Source organism: Pelophylax lessonae (assembly GCF_965119305.1).
Source record: "Pelophylax lessonae genome assembly, chromosome: 12".
Classification (NCBI taxonomy): Eukaryota; Metazoa; Chordata; class Amphibia; order Anura; family Ranidae; genus Pelophylax; species Pelophylax lessonae.
The window spans coordinates 186,269,871-186,291,512 of record NC_138779.1 but is presented as its reverse complement, the minus strand read 5'-3'; the positions used below and the strand labels follow the sequence as shown (position 1 = coordinate 186,291,512).

Below are 21,642 nucleotides of genomic sequence, written 5' to 3'. Positions count from 1 at the left end.
TTCAATTTAGTTTTAGTTATAGTCTTATGACTAAAATGCCATTTTAGTTTTAGTCGTATTTTAGTCATCTGAATGGTTTTAGTTTTAGTCGTATTTTAGTCGACTAAAATTGTATTCATTTAGTCGACGAAAACATTTTAGTCGGTTTTAGTCGACGAAATTAACACTGCTAGACATGATGGGAATTGTAGTTCCTGAACAACTGGAGGGCTGTAGTTTGGGAATCCCTGCCCTAGGGTCTCTGCTAAAAATATATATATATATATATAATGTTTATGGGTTCTGAGTAATTTTTTAGCACAAAATTTATGATTTTTTACATGTAGGAGAGGAATGCTGGAATTTGCGCGGTATGGAAGTGGCTAACCCTATTGACCCTTTGAATCCTGACTCCATACAAAGCTTTTATGTCCAGGCACTTTACAGTACTTTAATTAAAGAACATTGTAAGAAAGCAAAAAATAAAGGCACTTGATGTAGACCAAGATTCTTAAATAAAGTACATATAATGCTGAGTATATAGATGCTGCTGCAGTTTTAACTATTAATCTCTTAATCCAAATCTTTTTCCTTTTTGAGCATATACGTTTTTTTTTTTATGTTTTTTTGTACAACTTGAGCACAGCAAGCAGACATTGACATGCATACTTTCATATTTAAATTTGACACGGTTACAATGCTGTAATGAATGGGTCAACCCACAGGCCTCCCACCCAGTGAGAAACGGGGAGGCAATTCTTTATTAAGCTCATATGTCATTAAATACAAACACAATGTATTAAAAAAAAAAAAGAACAATTTAACATTGCTGCAGTTCCTGTTATTGGGGTGGTATCACTAAAGGAAAATAGGGTGTTCACTTTGCAAGGGAATTTTTACCAAAGCTTAGTGAATGTGGCCAAACTGCAATTTGCAAATAAAACCAAATCACTAGAAAATAATATTAAAAATAATAATAGAAACAGCATTTCTGCTTACACATGACTGGATGATTTAAATCAGCAGAGCTTTATCTCATTCACCAAAGCCTGGTACACACTATTCGTTATTTTTTCTTTTTTCAACAAAGCAGGCTGAATGGAAAAAAAACGGAGGAGTTTGCTGTACTAACTATCCGATGTTAGTACAGTGATTTCTCCCGAGCTATTGTATTCTTACAGGGGGATGGACCTCCCCCCCGCCAAAACACAACGATCGGCAGATGTTCAGTCATGCCCCTTTGACAGAAGCCGGACATTCAGTTGGGTTCTGTCGGACAGGCTACCGTACACACGGGCCGAATGTCGGCCAGTTTCTGTTGGACCATTCAATACTGGACGATAATTGGTACGTTTGTACCAGGCTTAAGCTTGCAAAGTGCAACTTCCCTTACAAAGTGAATGGTATTTTTGCCTTTAGTGAATCAATCCCATTGCTTCATCAACCTCAACAGCAATCTCCACTGTCCACAATCCACGATCTCCACAACCAGCAATCTCCACTGTCAACAATCCACAATCTCCACAACCAGCAATCTCCACTGTCCACAATCCACAACCAGCAATCTCCACTGTCCACAATCCACAATCCACAACCAGCAATCTCCACAACCATCAATCTCCACAACCAGCAATCTCCACAATCCACAATCTCCACAACCAGCAATCTCCACAACCAGCAATCTCCACAATCCACAATCTCCACAATCCACAATCTCCACAACCAGCAATCTCCACAACCAGCAATCTCCACAACCAGCAATCTCCACAACCAGCAATCTCCACAACCAGCAATCTCCACAATCCACAATCTCCACTGTCCACAATCCACAATCTCCACAACCAGCAATCTCCACAACCAGCAATCTCCACAACCAGCAATCTCCACAACCAGCAATCTCCACAATCCACAATCTCCACTGTCCACAATCTCCACTGTCCACAATCCACAATCTCCACAACCAGCAATCTCCACTGTCCACAATCCACAATCTCCACAACCAGCAATCTCCACTGTCCACAATCCACAATCTCCACAACCAGCAATCTCCACAACCAGCAATCTCCACAATCCACAATCTCCACAACCAGCAATCTCCACAACCAGCAATCTCCACAACCAGCAATCTCCACAACCAGCAATCTCCACAATCCACAATCTCCACTGTCCACAATTTCCACTGTCCACAATCTCCACTGTCCACAATCCACAATCTCCACAACCAGCAATCTCCACAACCAGCAATCTCCACAACCAGCAATCTCCACAACCAGCAATCTCCACAACCAGCAATCTCCACTGTCCACAATCCACAATCTCCACAACCAGCAATCTCCACTGTCAAACATCAAGTTAAGAGCCAAGATGTGTCCACCTTTTGTATGTGGAATTCCCATTGTGCGATCCATGCTACTGAGCTGCTAACAGGACAGCCTACCCAGTGTATAGTTTTTTTTCAGAATACTTCTCGCTTTCTAATTGTGCCTATTTTGAGTTTTCCCTGGCCTACTATGCCTTTAATTATCATTCCTATAAAGCCTGAAGTGAAATAATAAATGGAATTGGAATTCCAATTTATATACATTAAGGGGCGAACTTAGCTTCAGACGAATTTAGAACCTAAGTTGGCCATACATGTTCAAATTTCTGGTACAATTTTCCTTTAGATTTACCAAAAACCAACAAAACAACTTTCAATTGTATACAAATAGGCAAGCCCTTGCACTACATAGTTTGAGGTAAATCTAAAGGAAAATTGTACAAGAAAATTGAAGCTGTATGGCCAGCCTTAAGGCCCGTACACACGAGTGGAAATTCGGCCGGGAATTTTCCTCCGATGACCGATCTGCCGATTTTCGGCTTGTTAGTATGATGCTTCCGACAACCGACTCCGACTTTTCGGCCGAAAAAAAATCCTGGTGTGCAGGCTATAAAATTTTTGTCGACCATCAAAACACGTCCGATTTTCATCTCATTAGTACAGATTTCGATGGGGAAAAATCTTATGAGCAAGACTAGGCATGCTCAGAGATGAAAGAACACATACAAAGCAATCCAACACATGACATCACTTCTGAAGTAGATTTTTGTTGGGTGAGAAAATTTGTGTGCAGTCTAGGCACATTCCAACCAACAAAACACAACTCTGGACAAAAGACGGACGACCGGTCGGCGGAAATTCGTTGCCTGTGTACGAGGCTTAAAGCCTCGTACACAGGCAACGAATTTCTGCCGACCAGTCATCCATCTTTTGTCCAGAGTGGTGTTTTGTTGGTTGTAATGTGCCTAGACTGCACACGAATTTTCCCGCACGACAAAATTCTACTTCAGAAGTGATGTCATGTGTTGGTTTGCTTTCTTTGTGTTCTTTCTTCACTGAGCATGCCTAGTCTTGCTCATTAGATTTTTCCCGGTCGAAATCTGTACTGACTGCACGAAAATGGGACGTGTTTTGACGGAGGACAAACATTTTATAGCCTGCACACCAGAATTTTTTCGGCCGATAAGTCGGTTGTCGGAAGCATCATACTAACAAGCCGAAAATCATCGGACGAAAATTACCGGCAGAATTTTGACGCGTGTGTACGAGGCTTAAGTCATGTTTTTCATAACAACAACGGGCCAACAACTGTATTACTTTAGTTGAGCCTACACTCATTACATGCTTCTAACCATTAACTATATGTCACAAATTGCAAGGAGAGAATAATCTATCAGCCGGGACAGAATATTGATTGTAACACTACTCCACCACTGACTGGTGATTCATTTTCCTACAGATCCCAGAGTCTGATAAGCAATGAGTGGGTGGATTCTCTACTCATTACTCTGTTCTTGAGACCCTGGGCAATGTAAACAGGCTTCAGCAAAGCGTTTCCACCTCTTTAACCTGTTTGTTTGTTCCTCAGCCCTGACATTCAAAGGACTGATCTTATCTCTGGGCAACAGCATGGAAAGATGAAAAGAAAGAGTATAAAAGTCAATGAAAAGAAAAAATAAATCTGCCTGGGGGACTACTCAGGTAAATGACTGGTCTTGGACCATAGGGGAAATGTGAGCCACCATTAGAAGATGCCTTAGATATATGGTCATCATGGCTGTTGGCACACCTTTTCCAGAGATTGGTGGTTTAGTCTTTAGTACTCATGCCTTGTAGTGCCGGTGTTCCGTGAGAATTACCTACCCGTGAGAAAAACCTACCCTCGTCACTGCAAGTGAGGTAGGTAATTCTCACGTTACACCGGGATCCTGGATTACATTCTCACCAAAGGCACAATCTGCATTCTCCAGACACCTTGGGTTCCTACATCAATCCAAAATCATACAAGTAGATTATCTTGCTCTCCACCAGCACTGACGCATGTGAGAATGACAAAGGACTATAAACTTCTCTTTAACCTCCCTGGCGGTATGATTATGTCTGGAATTACATACCAAAAGCGGTACAATTCTTTTCATGGAAATTTGGCGTTATGTATTATAGGCCTATAATTCTTAGTAATTACTGACTTAAACCTGACCAAAACAAGACTCTAGTAGACATCCCAGATGTGATAAATTTGAAACACAAACGCATGAATTATAATCGAATCAATAATATTATTTTATTATTTAATATATAATATATATAATAAAATTATATTATTGATTAGATTATAATTCATGCATTATATATTATATATAGATATATGTGTGTGTGTGTATATATATATATATATATATATATATATATATATATATACACACACACATATATATATATATATATATATATATATATATATATATATATAATATATAACGCATGAATTATAATTGAATCAATAATATAATTTTTTTATATATATATATATATATATATATATATACCGGTGTATATATATATATATACCGGTGTATATATATATATATATATATATATATATATATATATATATATATATATATATATATATATGCATATATATATATATATGCATGCATATATATATATATATATATATATATATATATATATATATATATGCGCATATATATATATATATATATATATATATATATATATATATATATATGCATATATATATATATATAATATAATATAAAGTGTGTTTTGTGTAACGTTTTTTTTTTTTTTTTTTTTAATTTCCCTCCCTAGTTCCGCTCCCATGCAGCATTGCTGCTGCAGGGAACGGAACTAGGAAGTGATCACACCGACGGAGGGACGGAGGAGCGGCGGGACTCTCGGCTGGCGGTCGCAGCAATGAGAGATCATCGCTGGATCGCCAGGATAAGGTAAGAAAAGCTCCGCTGCGCTCTCTGCAATCCACCCCGAGCGTGACTCGGGGTTACCGATCCTGCAATGAAAAATCAACCCCGAGTCACGCTCGGGATTACCGCTAAGGTGGTTAAAGTTTAGGAATACATTTCCAAATAATTCATACTTACAAAAGACCATTCCACACTGTACTTCGGCGAGCCACTGAACTTCGGTGTACACTTCAAGATTGCCTCTTGTCCAATTTCAATTTCAACCTTTGGGGGGACTGATACCATTACTGCACAAAGACAGCCTGCAAGAAGAAGAAAACATAGCCATTATTATCTAATGCAGTTCAGAATATGGTCAAATCCACAGAAAACTTTAAAGTATAACTAAATGGAAAACTTTGTCTTAGTTTTGGATAGAGGGGAGAGGGATTCGAACGCCTGTCATTTGTTATTGCCGTCTGTTTCACTGTTAGGGAGATTTACCCTACCTATTTGTCCTGCTTACTGTTATCATTGAAAGAAAAGAAAATCCCAAATTTTGGGTTGTATGGTCACACCTAAGCACATTTGTCACTTTAGAATCGCAGGGAATTGTGATGAGAGTTTTAAACTTTAGGCAGAAGTAGTGCAGCTGAATGGGAGAATTATTCCAACTCTGCTACTTTGGCCTTAAGATTGAAATTCCCTTTTCATTTTCCTATAATTCTCTCTTTATTTAGTAGACCCTATAATCTGATGATAGGTAGGCGGATATTAATTATCCGGAGTGGGTGGAGCTTCAGGGATGTGGGTGTGGTAAGTAATTGATAGCTGTGCTGCAAAGTGTCCCTGGAAATTTTTTTCAAATGTTGGCAATTATGTGGGTGTCAACGGCTGTCATAATATAATAGCCAGCGGGGGAGATTTAGTGAAGATTGAGGAAAGTTAATGAACGGAGAAGGCTAGTCTTACCCTTGCCTAAGCAAAGTGTTAATAACAATCAGACAACTGTCATATAACAATGGCGCTGTTAGGATTACAGGAAAGGAGCAAAAGGCTTTGATAAGCAGTTTTTGCTTCTTTCAGCAACCCAGTGTCAGTTACCAATACTAAGCCTAAGCAGAAGACAAACCAGCCTTTATGGGAAGCCCTAAAGCTTAAAATGTTTCTAAATGCCCATTCCTGGCTTGTTCTCTTTAATTCCCAACCAGAATGTATTGTTTCAGAAACTGTTATGACTCTACATACTCAGAAAATGTGCTAGAATAGAAGAAAAGGAGCATTTTTAAATAATTAATTTTTAGTTCTCTGAAATGTTAAACTGGGGGGAAAAATGCCCCACATTTCAAATGAGATTTGCCCCCTTAATGACCAGGCCCTATTCTGCGATTCCGCACTGCGTTGCTTTACGGACAATTGCCCGGTCGTGTGTGGCTGTACCCAATTAAAATTGATGTCCTTTATGCCGCCTCTCTCGGCCTCTCCTCCCCTCCAGCAGGGAATCCTCTGCCCCGCCCACTGCAGGCAGCTGTCAGACAGGGAGAGGAGAAAGCTGGCGGGTCACGTGAGCGGCGATCACTGCTTTGACAACTGGTAAAGAATGGCTTATTTTTTAGAATACATACACAAGGGCACACAGGATTATTAAACAGACTACACAGAATAGTATAAAGTGGCTTAACAACCACTTTAAAGGGGAAGTTGGGATTCCAGGGGGGCACTTGCCCCCCCATGCGGACGCCCAAGCGGACACCTATGCTCTGGAGCAGCCCCCAGTGTTTCACAAAACCTGGCTGAGAATGGGGCTGCTCAGCATAATAAAAACTTCCAGCACAGACATCATAGCACAGTTTTCCTAGTTATCTCATATAGATAAACCGAGCACATAGAGCCAGATACACCGATACACAGTGCAATGCCCAGGTTACCCGGGTCTATCCCATTTACTTAGAGGCAAAGGACAAGTGCACACCAGAACAAGGTTAAACCAGAAGAGATACCGCTGGTGTGGAATGATAAATAACACATGGAAAGGTCATACTTTGCTGTGTGACGCTAACGGTATGCAGCATGAAAAGCATGAAGAAATATGAGTACCCAGAGGAAGGAAAAGCAAGGACTACATACATAGCATGGTCTAAATGCATCCTGATTCACAAATACAAATGTGTGCAGGGAACATGAGGTTTTCAAACAGCAAAGCCGTAAAGTGCTGGTTCACATTGGTGCGATGCGGGAACCCTTCGAATCCACTGCCAGTTCCCGAATCGCACCCGACTCGCAGGCAGTTCACACTGCCATATGCAAACTGCTGGGGGTGTCAATACAAAGTTAATGCCACCCCCAGATTAGTTCGCATATCACAGTGCAAACTGTCAATTCGGACAAGAATTGGTGTGAACACCCATGGGATCCGATTCTGGTGCGGACCTGGACACGACCACCTGACGCTGCAGGACGTTGGACCTACTGACTTCAACAACTTTCTTGAGGTTGATACCCCCTATCCATTTTTCTCCCTTATGGTGTATAAGGTCTGTTGCTGACCCGTGCCCCGTGCCACGTGCTGAGGACACGATATCCCATGTCTCACATGACCTGGGTTGGTTCACCTTTAGCTGCGCATGTGTGCTAAGACTCATGTCGCTGTCTATGAATATTTGTCTTAATATTTGAATCATTGAGCCATTTAAGAGGTCACTATTATCTTTGGTCCCTGATGAAGCCCACTACATTGGCGAAACATGTCGGACCTTGGTGACCCCATTACTGTATCTCTCGGTTCTGATTATTACTATGTGTAATTTATGTACACTATTTTTTAGCTGATGCTTTTCTGCATCCATGACCTAATGTTTGATCAATTTGATATGTAATAAAATTTGTATCTTTTTAACTGTATTAGTCTCGAATATCTGTTTTTTGCCAGAAAAGATAAAATGGTATCACTATCCCTGCGGACTCTATTTGTGCCCCAGAGTGACCGCTGTAGGTGGGCGTGAACCAAGATGATGGGATTTTAAGGGTGAGGCTTGTGAGGGTATATGTTTAAGATAAATAATTCAAAAACAAGATAAAATAATAATTTTTATTACAAATTCATAAAAACAGTCACATACAGTGATACATCTTGATATCGCAAAGATACTTAAATGTATATAGAACCATTGAAAGGTGCTAGGGGTCACTCGTGTCCAACATGTTTCGCCGAGAGGCTTCTTCTGGGACAATACAGGAATGGTGACCTCTACTGGTTCACAAGTTGTATCTAGAGCAAAGCAGCCATATCAGCGTCCGTGTATCAGGGATCATAACGATCCATCCAATAGCGGGTAATAACCCTGAACTACAAAGTCCAGCCAGACCTGATCCCGCTACTTTAACAGGAACCGGACCGAGCTCGGTCGAACGGGAATAAATCTCATATGCTCCGGTTGATTGGTAACAGACAGCCGCGCCACTAGTCGTGGCCTTACGACTAGTGGCGCGGCTGTCTGTTACCAATCAACCGGAGCATATGAGATTTATTCCCGTTCGACCGAGCTCGGTCCGGTTCCTGTTAAAGTAGCGGGATCAGGTCTGGCTGGACTTTGTAGTTCAGGGTTATTACCCGCTATTGGATGGATCGTTATGATCCCTGATACACGGACGCTGATATGGCTGCTTTGCTCTAGATACAACTTGTGAACCAGTAGAGGTCACCATTCCTGTATTGTCCCAGAAGAAGCCTCTCGGCGAAACATGTTGGACACGAGTGACCCCTAGCACCTTTCAATGGTTCTATATACATTTAAGTATCTTTGCGATATCAAGATGTATCACTGTATGTGACTGTTTTTATGAATTTGTAATAAAAATTATTATTTTATCTTGTTTTTGAATTATTTATCTTAAACATATACCCTCACAAGCCTCACCCTTAAAATCCCATCATCTTGGTTCACGCCCACCTACAGCAGTCACTCTGGGGCACAAATAGAGTCCGCAGGGATAGTGATACCATTTTATCTTTTCTTGTTCTATGTATCAATAGGGATGTGGTGTTGGCTTGCTGGGTACATTGGCCAGTTTAGGCATGGCACCTTCTTTTTCTTGTATAATGTTTTTTGCCAGACTCATCACTGCCTTCAAAGTCCCATTTCTTGGTGGTTTATGACCGTAGGCTCCTGACAGGGGCCACAACCCTGGATGGTTGATACAGTCATTCCACACCTTTCACAAATTAGTACTGTATTCGGGATGTGGCAGTGATTATTGGCTGAGGGTGAACCAGTTGCCGGCCTTTTAAATAATTTTAAATCTTCATATTTTTAAGCAAAAATATACTTTTCCAAGTCAGATAAAGACACTTCGAATGAAACCTCCAGAGACTACAAAGCCCTTATGATTAGGCGCTATCTAAAACCTTTCCTTCTCAGCTCCCAGACCTTGAATGGATAATGAGTAACTCGCCAATGAATAGCAAAGCCTCCAAAGCACACATATTAATTCCCCCGAGTCTTGAGACAAGATTTTTTAGAGGACTAATAACTCGAACATACAAGCACTTCCAGCTTTAGGTTAAATGGCTCTTTGAGAAACGCTGCCACTCCTTTATGGTGGCCCTAAACATCCCCAGATATCATAATTAAAGATTAATTCCACTTTTGTGGGGAAAAAAATTAGCAAATAAAGGAAAAACAATATAGTGTATACAATTGTGAAACAAATCATATTGTAATTGAATGCTATTACAAATGACCTTTCCTTTTCAATCTGCAGCTGTTGTAATTTTCTGGAAATGCAATGCAATATGGCTACCTGGAGCTGTTCACAGAATGTATACTGACCACACCCCAGAAACATAATTTCCTGCTTGTGTGATTGGCTCACCAATTTTCCCAGAAGTCTGCCCTAAGATAAGTCAGATTTCTGGCATCCCCTGCAACAAAAATGTCATTTTTGGTGAGATGCTCCCAATAGGAACATGTCTAAAGGGGTGCAGGCCCAGCAGATTTCCTCATTAGAGCCCTGCAATGTACATGGATCACCCAGTGGGGAATGATTTTTTCTCAACAAAAGTGGAGTTACGCTTTAAAGACAAAAAAAAAAAAAAAAAGATAGGAGAATCTGCATTACAGTAAGCTTAATTAACGTGGGGTTACACAATTCTAATTTTAGCCAATTCCAGCCAAAATTCAAGCCAGGGGTGCCCCTTTAAGGACTCCTCCACTCAATTTTTTTTCAAATTAGCTTTTCTGAAAATTTTCAGATGAACAGTGTCGGTTTTCAATCAGACGCAAACACTGCCCAATACAATATTTAGGGGGCTGTAGCTTTTTAATGGAGCACAGATTCAAGGCATGGGTGAAGGATAATATTATTATTATTATTATTATTATTATTATTATTATTATTATTATTATGTAGCACTGCCCCCTAGAGGACTGCTGAGAATTACACTTTCTGGATTCCCCTGGGTTACCCTTAGTAACTGACAACAGATAAACCGCAATGAAAGTTCTTGGCTCAGTCAATAATCAATCCAGGGGATGTTGTTTTTGTGGTTGTATTGAGAACTTGGATAGGAGAAGGGATGAGTGGGATACTCCAACTATTAACTATTCATAGTCTGAGGGACAACTGACTGTAGAATGTGGCAAGGCCGCTGCTTCACTTTGCCACTAAGTGAAGATACTTTAAATGGTATACGGACCTCCTTTAGCTAATTACGATTATGGTAAGTTATCCCTCCTCTCACCGACTGGCACTCCCCTTTTGTTGGGTTCCTCCTTCTTTCCCCTTCTCCTCCCCATTTCCACTCTTGAGCAAATTGTCGCTCTATATAAAGAGTCATGAACATTGCATCAGTTTCAGGTAAACGTGGCACCAGGAAGGGTTCAATCACTGGGAAATACTGACTTTGAACCTTTGTTTTTGACTTTATCTCTACATAGCGGCTTAGATCAGCCTTTTTCAACCATGGTACCGTGGCACCCTGATGTGCCTCCTGGGTTCTTCAGGGGTGCCTTGGCAAAATGCCTAAAAATTGCAACAAATTGAAACAGGTTTTTTACATTGCAGCTTAAGACTCCATTCACACTATCGCGACTTGTCAGGCGACTGGTCAGCCTGACAAGTCGTGGTCCATTGTGTGCTACGGGAACCGTTCTAATAGGAGCAATTCAAGCCGCTCAGACTTATGCCTCGTACACAGACAACGATTATCGGCCGACCGATCATCCGTCTTTTGTCCAGAGTGGTGTTTTGTTGGTTGGAATGTGCCTAGACTGCACACAAATTTTCTCGGCCAACAAAAACCTACTTCAGAAGTGATGTCATGTGTTGGTTTACTTTCAGTGTGTTTTTTCTTCTCTGAGCATGCCCAGTCTTGCTCATCAGATTTTTGTCTGCCGAAATCTGTACTGACTGATGGAAAACCGGCCGTTGTGTTGATGGCCAACAAAAATTTTAAAGCCTGCACACCAGATTTTTTTCAGCCGAAAAGTCGAAGTCGGTTGTCGGAAGCATCATACTAACAAGCCGAAAATCGGCCGATCGTACGTTGGCCGAAAATTCACGGCCAATAATCGATGCATGTGTACGAGGCGTAAGAAAAAGGGTCCTGTACTACTTCTGGGCGACATCGGAGCAACTTGCATAGACATTCATTATATGAAGTCCGTGCAAGTCGCGCCAAAGTCACGGTGCACGCGACTTCACAGGTCGCCCCCGAAGTCGTGCCGCGTTAGTGTGAACCGGCGCTTACAATCCTGGGCACCATGTGGGTCAAGTCACTGGCATCCTGGCAACCAATGACTTCACTGGTTGATAAGAAGAATGACAGGTGCTTGCATAGAATCATTGTTTACTCCTCCTCTTTCCCTCTCCATTAGCATTTGGGTCACATTAGCAAGTAAAAGAAGAGAAACTATGGGAGAAAAGAAACGCTAGAATACTAGTCAGTACTAGTTTGCAATAATGGAGGAGTAAACCACTTCTAATATTGGATGGCCCAACATTCGCCATTAGATCAAGGCTGCTAAACCTCTAGGGAGGTTCCCGTAAGTGTAACTATTATGGCCTGTATGACAACCAAGATCAGGTTGTTTGGTTTTCACAGGTCATTATAAAACATACAAGTCACATTACTATTCTTGAAATCATGGCCCATTATTATTCTCTTAGATCTTTGCCACAACTTGATAACGCTGTGATTTCCTGGTACTGCCACACTTCCTATACATTGCCATTGGCTGCGCATATATGGGGGTTTTGAAGGTAGGCTCATTGAACTATGTAGAGGTTGTCCCTTCTATTTATCCACTTTATATATTATGGTCTGGACTCTTTACATGTAATTCTATAATTCTCTATTTGACAGATGTTTCTACTAGTGATCGACTGATATCGGTTTTTCTATGCCGATACAAATATTTTGGCCAATGCATATTGGTATCGGCGGATATTTTTCTACATTTAAAACATTTTTTTATTTTTATTTTTAGCACTTGGCAGGTACTGTTGTGGAGTGATCTTATGATCTAAAAGACCCCAAACCCCTCCTCTGCACTTAAAAGCATTCTGGCTGTTTTGAATGCTGTCATTTTTTTGAATCTGGCGCCAGTACCTGGAAGTGATGTCATGAAATCACTTCCGGGTTTTACATGGAGACCCGATCAGAGCCGAATGCAGCTTTGATCGGGTCTTCGGCGGCCATACAGGCTGGTTGCCTGGGTCTCCCGGTGAGACCCTGGTGAGCCGCGGAAGGCGGCGGGAGGAGGGGGGGACGTCCACTCCCACTCCTTGTAATGACGCCGGTACTGCGGTGATGCCTCTAGCTGCAGGCATCTCTCCGGTACAAGCACTTTCCCGAAATATCGGCGATATCGGTAACCTCAGAGGCTGATTCCGATATATTGGGAAAAGTGCATATCGGCCCTCGCTATATCGGCTTTGCCGATAATCGGTCAATCTCGAGTTTCTACTTAATTGGGTCCTCATCCCCCTTACCCCTTGTAGTTCTGGGGAGTCCTGTGCAATAACCCCAATTGGGTTGGCTTCTGGATTACAGGCAATGGCAAAAAACTGTTTTTTAAATGTTTTTATTTATGCGGTTGTTTCTCATTGTTGTTGCGGCCCTGGCAGGTCAGTATAAACACGCAAGACGAGTTTATTTGATGTATTATGGTTGTACATTTAATTTTATCATATCTTTTTTCTACATAACAGAAAAAAATGCACTGTGTAACCTTACATCCCTGAAGAAGGAAAAAAAATAATGATTTTTCGAAAAGCGTTGTGTTCATAGCTCTGTCATCACAGTTGATTAAGGTTATGCTTACACAACAATAGACAATTTCTGGTGTATGGGACTGCACCCCCTTTTTTCATGGACATTGAATCATTTATTGATGGATTGTATATACATTTGAAAGAAAAGATGGACTCACGTTATTAGTTAATTTAATATACATAGATGAATTTTACACTGTTTTCAGATATTTATTTATGCACTTTACTTTGAATGCACTTTACTGAAGGAGAGCGCTGCACTTTTTTTTTGTGACTATATATATTTATTGCATTTTTGTACAGGTGGTTGGATGCATAGTGGTGCTAGCTGCTTCCTATAGTATATAGAGTTGAGTAATAGGTGGTTAATACACAGGGATAGCGCGGACATTTTTTCCACCTTTAAATATACAATTTAACCGCATTTTTATCTTATTGGATTATTGGATTTTCATGTTTTTTCATACATATATGTAAATAAAACTTTCATTTACTTTTAATTGTTTTTTAATATTTATGCCCTAAAAAATCCCATTGAAGGGGGCTTTGCATACGTATGCAGCTAAGTGGAGAACACAATGAAAAGATATGTGCTACTGGGGACACGTGGTGGTGGGGTTGGTGGGGTGGGGGGAGAACATAGCAAACCTGTTGCTTTCTCCTGCAAGGGCAAATGTTTGCTTTATTGTTTGAAAAGTTTTCCAAGGAAAAGTTTCCTGATGCATGATGGAAGATGAAAGGAAAGAATCTGAATGCATACTGCGGGCAAGAAGACACTTCTCATACAGGAAGACTGAAACTTGTATTTCACAGAACAATAATTAAGAACAGAGAATGCTGTATGCTTTGAATGACAGGTTAAAGTAATCAGAGGGAAACTGTCTCACGGTCCTAACCCAGATCTGCTATTTCTAACTGCAAATATTCTTTCTATTTCTGGTGACGTGGGAAAGTGAGCAGCAAGCCAGACACACAAACCAGTCCTATATATATGTATATTTGGTATAACAATTTTATCTCTTTTTGCTATTTCAGTCACAACTTTGTCTAATCTAATTAAAGGAAAAGTTGATGTGCTTTCCTGTGGCATATTATTGTGTCATAGCTTTTACATACAGTAATATATATATATATATATATATATATATATATACACACACACATACACATTATATATATATATATATATATATATATGTATATATATATATATATATATATATATATATATACACAGTGGGGATTGAAAGTTTGGGAACCCCAGGTAAAAATTTGTTTGTCTGGTAAAACAACCTCTACTGATTGTCAAGAAAGGGTGTGCAGGTACATTGGAAGGACAGATAGGCATTAGGGATCGACCGATTATCGGCAACACTGATATATCGGGGGCTGATATGCACTTTCCCCGATATATCGGAATCAGCCCCTGAGGTTACCGATATTTAGGGAAAGTGCTTGTACCAGAGTGATGCCTGCAGCTAGAGGCATCACCCCGGTATCGGCGTCCATAGCCAATGGTTGACTGACTTGTAATGACAACCGATGCGGCTGAAAAGCCGCTCGGCTGTCATTTCAAGGAGCGGGAGGGGACGCCCCACGCCCCCCCCCCCTCCCTCCGCCTTCCGCTGCTCGTTCGGGTCTCCCGTCCCACCGGGAGACCCAGGCACCTTACCTCCACCGCCGCCGAAGAGAAGACCCGATCAAAGCCGCATTTGGCTCTGATCGGGTCTCCATGTAAAAAACCCGGAAGTGATGTCATGACATCGCTTCCGGGTACTCGGCACCGAATTATAAAAACTGACAGCATTCAAAACAGCCAAACTTGGCCTTTTGAATGCTTTTCAGTGCCGAGGAGGGGTTTGGGGTCTTTTAGACCCCCAGATCCCTCCACAAGGAGTACCCTTGAAAAAAAAAAATTTTTTTTACATGTCCGAAAATATCAGGCCGATATCGGCATTAAAATATTGGTTGATCACTAATAGGCATGTAAGGCACAATAGGAGGAGCCTACAAATCCCACTAACCACTTTTGTTGCCAATTGCCAACATTTTGCTAAAATATGCGTCTAGTAAATCGGTACAATCCTGGTTAAATCTGTTTTCATGCTGCTCAGTTTGCTCATCTCTACTCATGACTTCACATTCACGTGCGCATACCAAACTCTCCCTGCTGCCATGCCGTGCTCACCAAACCATGCTCTATTAGTACGAACCCTATTGTTGCTAGCAGTGGTTGAATAATTAAGTGGCAATTAATTAGCAGTTTTGAGGCTAGGCTGCCCTTCAATACAGGATGCATACAGATGTATGATCCGGGATGAAGAGCAAACAGGGTTAGACTGTTGTGTACAAACCTGAGAAGTGAATCTGGGTAGTAGGGCAGGAATTAAAAATGTGCTTTGATTAAAACTGAAAATTAAGTCTTGCAATGTATTAATTCGGCAAAGACTGACTTCTCTGTCCTCCTCTTTCCTATCCAAGAAAAGCTACACTACACTGCTTATAACAGCCATATGGTAGAAAAGTGGAAGCATTTGAACCTGCAAACAAATATATGATCAGAGGCCAAAGTCTACACCAAGATCACACTGGAAATTGGCCACAGAAGATTGCGTGAAAATCAGATTAAGGTATATGTGGTTTACATTCTGAAATTGGCACGGTTGCCATGTTTGCCAGTGTTGCTCAGCATTCTGCCCCATGATACCTTAATAAATATCCTTCCCTTTAAAAGCCAACACCTAACATTTCTTGCAGCTTCTGGCTCTCAATCCCTGCTGACAGTTGGGGTCTCCATCAACAATGCCATTATGATCACATGCAGGCCAGAGGCATCATTGACGAAATAAGACTTTAGCCTGAAGATGAACACTGCCATGTTCAGGCTGCAGAGGAATCTCCACTGCCATGTATTCACTAATGTAACCTTTAGAGAATAGTTGTGTAGCACTGTCCCCGTTAAGGACTGCCAATTATTCACTCTACGGGTCCCCCTGAGTTACCAGCACACAGTCATGACAGAGACAATTTCTTAATTCCTCCACTCGGCTCACTCCAATAATCAGTCCAGGGGTATATGGTTGTTTTGTGGTTTATTGTAAATTGGGGATAGGAGAAGGAAACAGTGGGATACTCCAGTTTAACTATAGGCAATGTTGAGGACTCCTATCTTCTGATACAGCCAGGCTGTTGATTCACCCTGCCACTTTGGATGAATTTGGATTGAGTCTCTTTTCCTCAGATGACCCGGTGAACAAACAATTATCTTCAGGACACTCTCCCCAGTATCCTCTTTCTCTTCCTCTGCGGACACCCGTCCACTGACTATACTACAAGCAGGGGTGGCCCTCCTCAGGTCAGGCCCCTTGATTCGAGTCCCTGTACTCACGATACTGCAGCCACAGGATCTCCAGTGTCTCCCCCTTAGTCAGCTCTCCTGGACCTCAGGGTTCAGCTCCTCTCGAACGCTCCTCTGGTCCTCAGGACGAACTCCTGGGACTGCATGACACCTCTACATAGGAGAAGGCAGCCACCCCCTCCCTCCAGTACTGCGCTCTCAAGCCAAAGACCCCGCAACACATGTGCTCCTGGCTTTTATACAGTATCCCAGAATGCACCGAGATGACCTGCCCTCTGCCAATCACCAGGACTGTATAAAAAGCCTATGCACCCATTCGTCAGGTTTCCTCTCACTGTCCAACATGCCTCCCTATTGGACCACCATGAAACACTCTCTAGACTGAATGAATCGCATACTGAGCACAATGAGCAGACCTCACTAACAGATCCTGCTCCCTGATAGGCAGAGAGCAATATAGATTTACCTGCAGCTCCTCTGGTAAGCAGACAGAGCTCAAAACTATACTCTCTCACTAGCACCTACCTAGAAGGGTGCTACAGTTGCAATTTGAAAAAAATAAAAAAATGAGTTTTAAAAATTAGAAAAAAATTATTATTTTTTTTTTTTCTTAAAACATTTTTTGTGCATTTAGCACTCTATAATAAAAGACAGATTTTTTACATTGAAAACATAGAACCATATATACAAGCCATATGTCCTTTAAAAATATAAAAATTATTTAAATTACACAAATTAGTCATACAGTAATTACCAAGGTAACCAATGCATGCTGAATTAATTTGGCATCCTGTCATTGGTGACAAAAGCAGATTTGATGGGCTACTTGGTCTTTTCCTGCTGTCAATCCTGTATATTTTTATGAAAGGGTTAAAGAACAGCTCAAATCACAGTCATTTTAATCTTCCAGGCACACGTAGGAAGATTTTTGCTACATTTCCAGTCCGAGCTTTTGATTTGGAGAATGTTTTCCTGATCAATGACTAAGATTTAATGCAATTAGATCAGCATTACAGCCAGGCAAGTAGCATCTTCAGAAGAAGGTTTCCTTTACATGACAATGACTCCACCAGGGGAATTATCTTTCCTTTACTAGTGGTTGGAGTAGGTGCCAAGTACTCAAAACAAAGCAAGATGAAAACCTGTTGTCTATTAGGGGACTGTGGAAATAGAGGTTCCTCTACATACGGCGCCCCCAATCATATAGAAACAAAAATCCCTTTTAGTCTGCTAAACTGCCTTGGAACAATAAAAGCTACAGCCTGTTGGACCCTAACTTCCTCATTCTCCAACAAAAGAACTAGCGAGGATAAATTTGTTCTCTACATAATATAATCATGGCCTTTGCAAACGAGGATCCATTAGTGGCGTAACGCTGTGAGAAGCCGCATTCGTGATGAGATTGCCATTTTACAAATTGCTGAGCTCGTTTAGCCGGTAGCCCTCGTTCTAAAATATCGCCACCCACTGTGCTGTAAATTCTAACACTATCAGGGGAAATTATAGAGAAATAATTTAGACAGGCTCTCATCAGCCCTTTACCGTGAAATAGAAAGAGCCGTATGTAAATGAGCAAGATCAAGGCGCAGCTCAGAATAGTGTACTGCATCAACATATAAATCTAATCTATAATGATTCTGAATGCAATTGATTTAAATTGTGTTTTAGGTTTATACATTTTAAACAGATATTTTTATATCTGCATTTCCGATCTTTATTTACCAAATAACAAGACATGACACAGAATTCCGGGAGCACAATGGGTTTTCTAAACAGAAAGCAGAGCAGCAGCTGTTTGCTTTCAGACTCTCTAACTGTAATTTTTTAGGTTGCTACTCACCCTAGGGCCAATGTCACAAAGGCAATCCTGCCACTAGCACCATAGACAAGATCACTATGCGGAACACAGCAGGCAATAGAAATGCTCACTTGCTTGTATGCAGAGCTTTTTTTCTCAGAAAATAGGTGCAGGAACTCCCCCTTCTGAGTCAGTTCTTGTCTCCGCCTCCTACCCATCTCTGAGCAACATCCCTTGGTTCCACCTCCTACCTACCTCACAGTACTGCCCCTTTAAGAGACTACAGAACCAAGTATAATTTGGGGGGGATACGTAATTTGTATGGAATTTGTTAATAACAAGAAGAACAGTACAGTAGATCCCCAGCAGCAATAGCCCCCCCCCCAGCAACAATAGATTCCCCCAGCAACAATAGACCCCCAGAAAAAACAGATTCCCCCAGCAACAACAGATTCCCCCAGCAACAATAGACCCCCAGCAAAAACAGATTCCCCCAACAACAACAGATTCCCCCAGCAACAACAGATTCCCCCAGCAACAATAGATTCCCCCAGCAACAATAGATTCCCCCAGCAACAATAGATTCCCCCAGCAACAACAGATTCCCCCAGCAACAACAGATTCCCCCAGCAACAACAGATTCCCCCAGCAACAATAGATTCCCCCATCAACAATAGACCCCCCAGCAATAATAGATTCCCCCAGCAACAACAGATTCCCCCAGCAACAATAGATTCCCCCAGCAACAATAGATTCCCCCAGCAACAATAGAACCCCCCCAGCAACAATGAACCCCAACAAAAATAGACCCCGGTAGCAGCACCAGATTTCCCAGCATCAATAGACTCCAGCAGCCAACAACAATAGACCACTGAAATACAAAAAAGGGGGGAGGAATAAATGGACTTTGAAGGCACCGTAATAAAAAACACAACATTTTATTTTGGATACGTATTAAAACCACAAAAGTGTGTATCGACCGATCAACATGGGCAATTTCATTGATCAGAGGATACAAATGATAGGTGAGTGGGGAGGACCTCACCACTTAGGGCATACAATGCAACAGACAATACAAGATTGCATTTGAATGATATACAAAGGAGAAGTAGGGCGCTATACGCTGCACACAGACCGCACCACGGTGCAGGCAACGCAGAGCGTCCTGTACAATATGATAACAGCTTCCAAAAGGAAATAAACCAATATATCCAATTGCTCTACATGTTTCGCCTGGTGTTCAGACTTCATCCGGAGCGGTTTGGAATATAGATTCCATAGGAAGATGTTGCTGGAGCCAACCAATAGGCACCAGAAGAATAATAAACCAATCTTGTAATTAGTAATCACGAGGGGTGACCTGTTGAGGTAGCTGGAGGAGCACGCACTGCTTATGGTCAGATTAAAAGGGAATCAGGTAGTCACAATATAGGGTATGCCTGTCCCATACATAGCCGGACATAAGGCATATAGCAGGCAGTTCCTCCAAAACGAAAAAAGCATGCAGCGCGTCCTCCAAATGCTCCTCAAGGACACAGATCAGTGACCCCCGGATGGGGAATAGACCACTCCCTCAACAGGAGATCCCTTCCAGCAACAATTGACCTCCCCTAGCAACATAAGCCCAACCAACAACAATAGTTCCCCCACCAACAACAATAGGCCTCCCCAGCAACAATAGACTGCCACAGAAAAATAGATGTCCTCTAGCAACAATTGATCACCCAACTGCCAGCAACTATAGACCCTCCCTCAACAGTAGATCGCTTTCAGCAATAACTGGCCCCACCAGCAACATAAGCCCCCCCTCAGTAACAATACCAGCCATGCAAAAATAGATTAACCCCAGCATCCCTTTCCATTACATTCAGCTCTGGAGGTGCCGGAACTGCGTTCCCCCGCGTTCCCGCTGAAAAAAAGCCCTGCTTGTATGTGCTAATCCCCATGTCAACTGAAAGAGCTAAGCATTGATCTCTTGCTGGTGTAGCACTACTCCCTTGGGAGCTGCTGGTTACGGGTTCCCCTGGGTTACCATTAGCAACAATAAGACAGTTCAACATATTCAGAGTGATTTGGGCTCAGTCAGGAAACAGTCGAGTAGTTTGGTTTTGTTTTTATTTGGAACTTGGATAGGAGAAGGGAATGAGTGGGATACTCCAACTTTATACAATATGCACAATTGGCTGGGACGACTTAAAAATGCAGATTAGCGCTGAGCAACGCTAGTCACGGCTAGGCCACTGTTTCACCTTGCCCTTGGCTGTGAAGTAGAATAATTGAGCTTCCTGAGGTAAACTGTATCCTGAGGTAAGCTTTACTGCTGAACAACTTCAGGGCCCTTCCTGACACCCCCTTTGTTCCTAATCTTCAGGGTCAACTACACGGCACCCCCTTTACTGTTACCTTCCTGTGTGAGTTAGCTCCTTGATCCCCTGACTTCTCTGGAGTGGTCCCCTCTGCTAGACAGACCCTGTGGCAGATCCCTTGGTACTCACGACACTGTTTTTCCCAAAAGATTCTACCAGCAGCTCCACTGTCAGCTCTCTGGATCCTCTGCAGCTCAGCTCCACACCTGGTTCAATAGGCCGACCGCCTGAACCACATTCCTCACACCTACAGGAGGAGAGACAGCCGTCCCAGTGTGAAGCCAGCCTTAAGGGATGCGGGCCGAGCAGGTTTCCTCATTAGAGCCCTGCAGCTGCCACAGCTAATGATAATTATGAAACCCCTCCCATTATACCCACTCAGCACAGAGGAATAAACAATGATTTCTTCAGAATAACAAAAGGTAGGAATCTGCAACAGTTTGTTAACCTCCCTGGCGGTATGATTCTTTCGGATTTTAGGTGCTGAAAGCGGTACCATTATTTTGCTAGTAATTCTTGTGAATGAGCAGCCCAAACCAACTGTATACATTATATATATATATATATATATATATATATATACATAAAAAGTACAGTAAAACTGCAAGAAAGGACAC

The 21,642-nt window shown here is 41.8% G+C and overlaps 1 protein-coding gene across 1 annotated transcript in view; it reads right to left on the bottom strand.

The window, feature by feature from the left end:
• BCAM (basal cell adhesion molecule (Lutheran blood group)) overlaps positions 1 to 21,642 on the bottom strand; it is a 152,127-nt gene that overhangs the window by 64,856 nt on the left and 65,629 nt on the right. Inside the window, exon 2 of the mRNA XM_082274476.1 lies at positions 5,428 to 5,552. Within this exon, the coding sequence (XP_082130602.1) occupies positions 5,428 to 5,552 (125 nt within the window). The remainder of the gene's footprint in view (positions 1 to 5,427; positions 5,553 to 21,642) is intronic.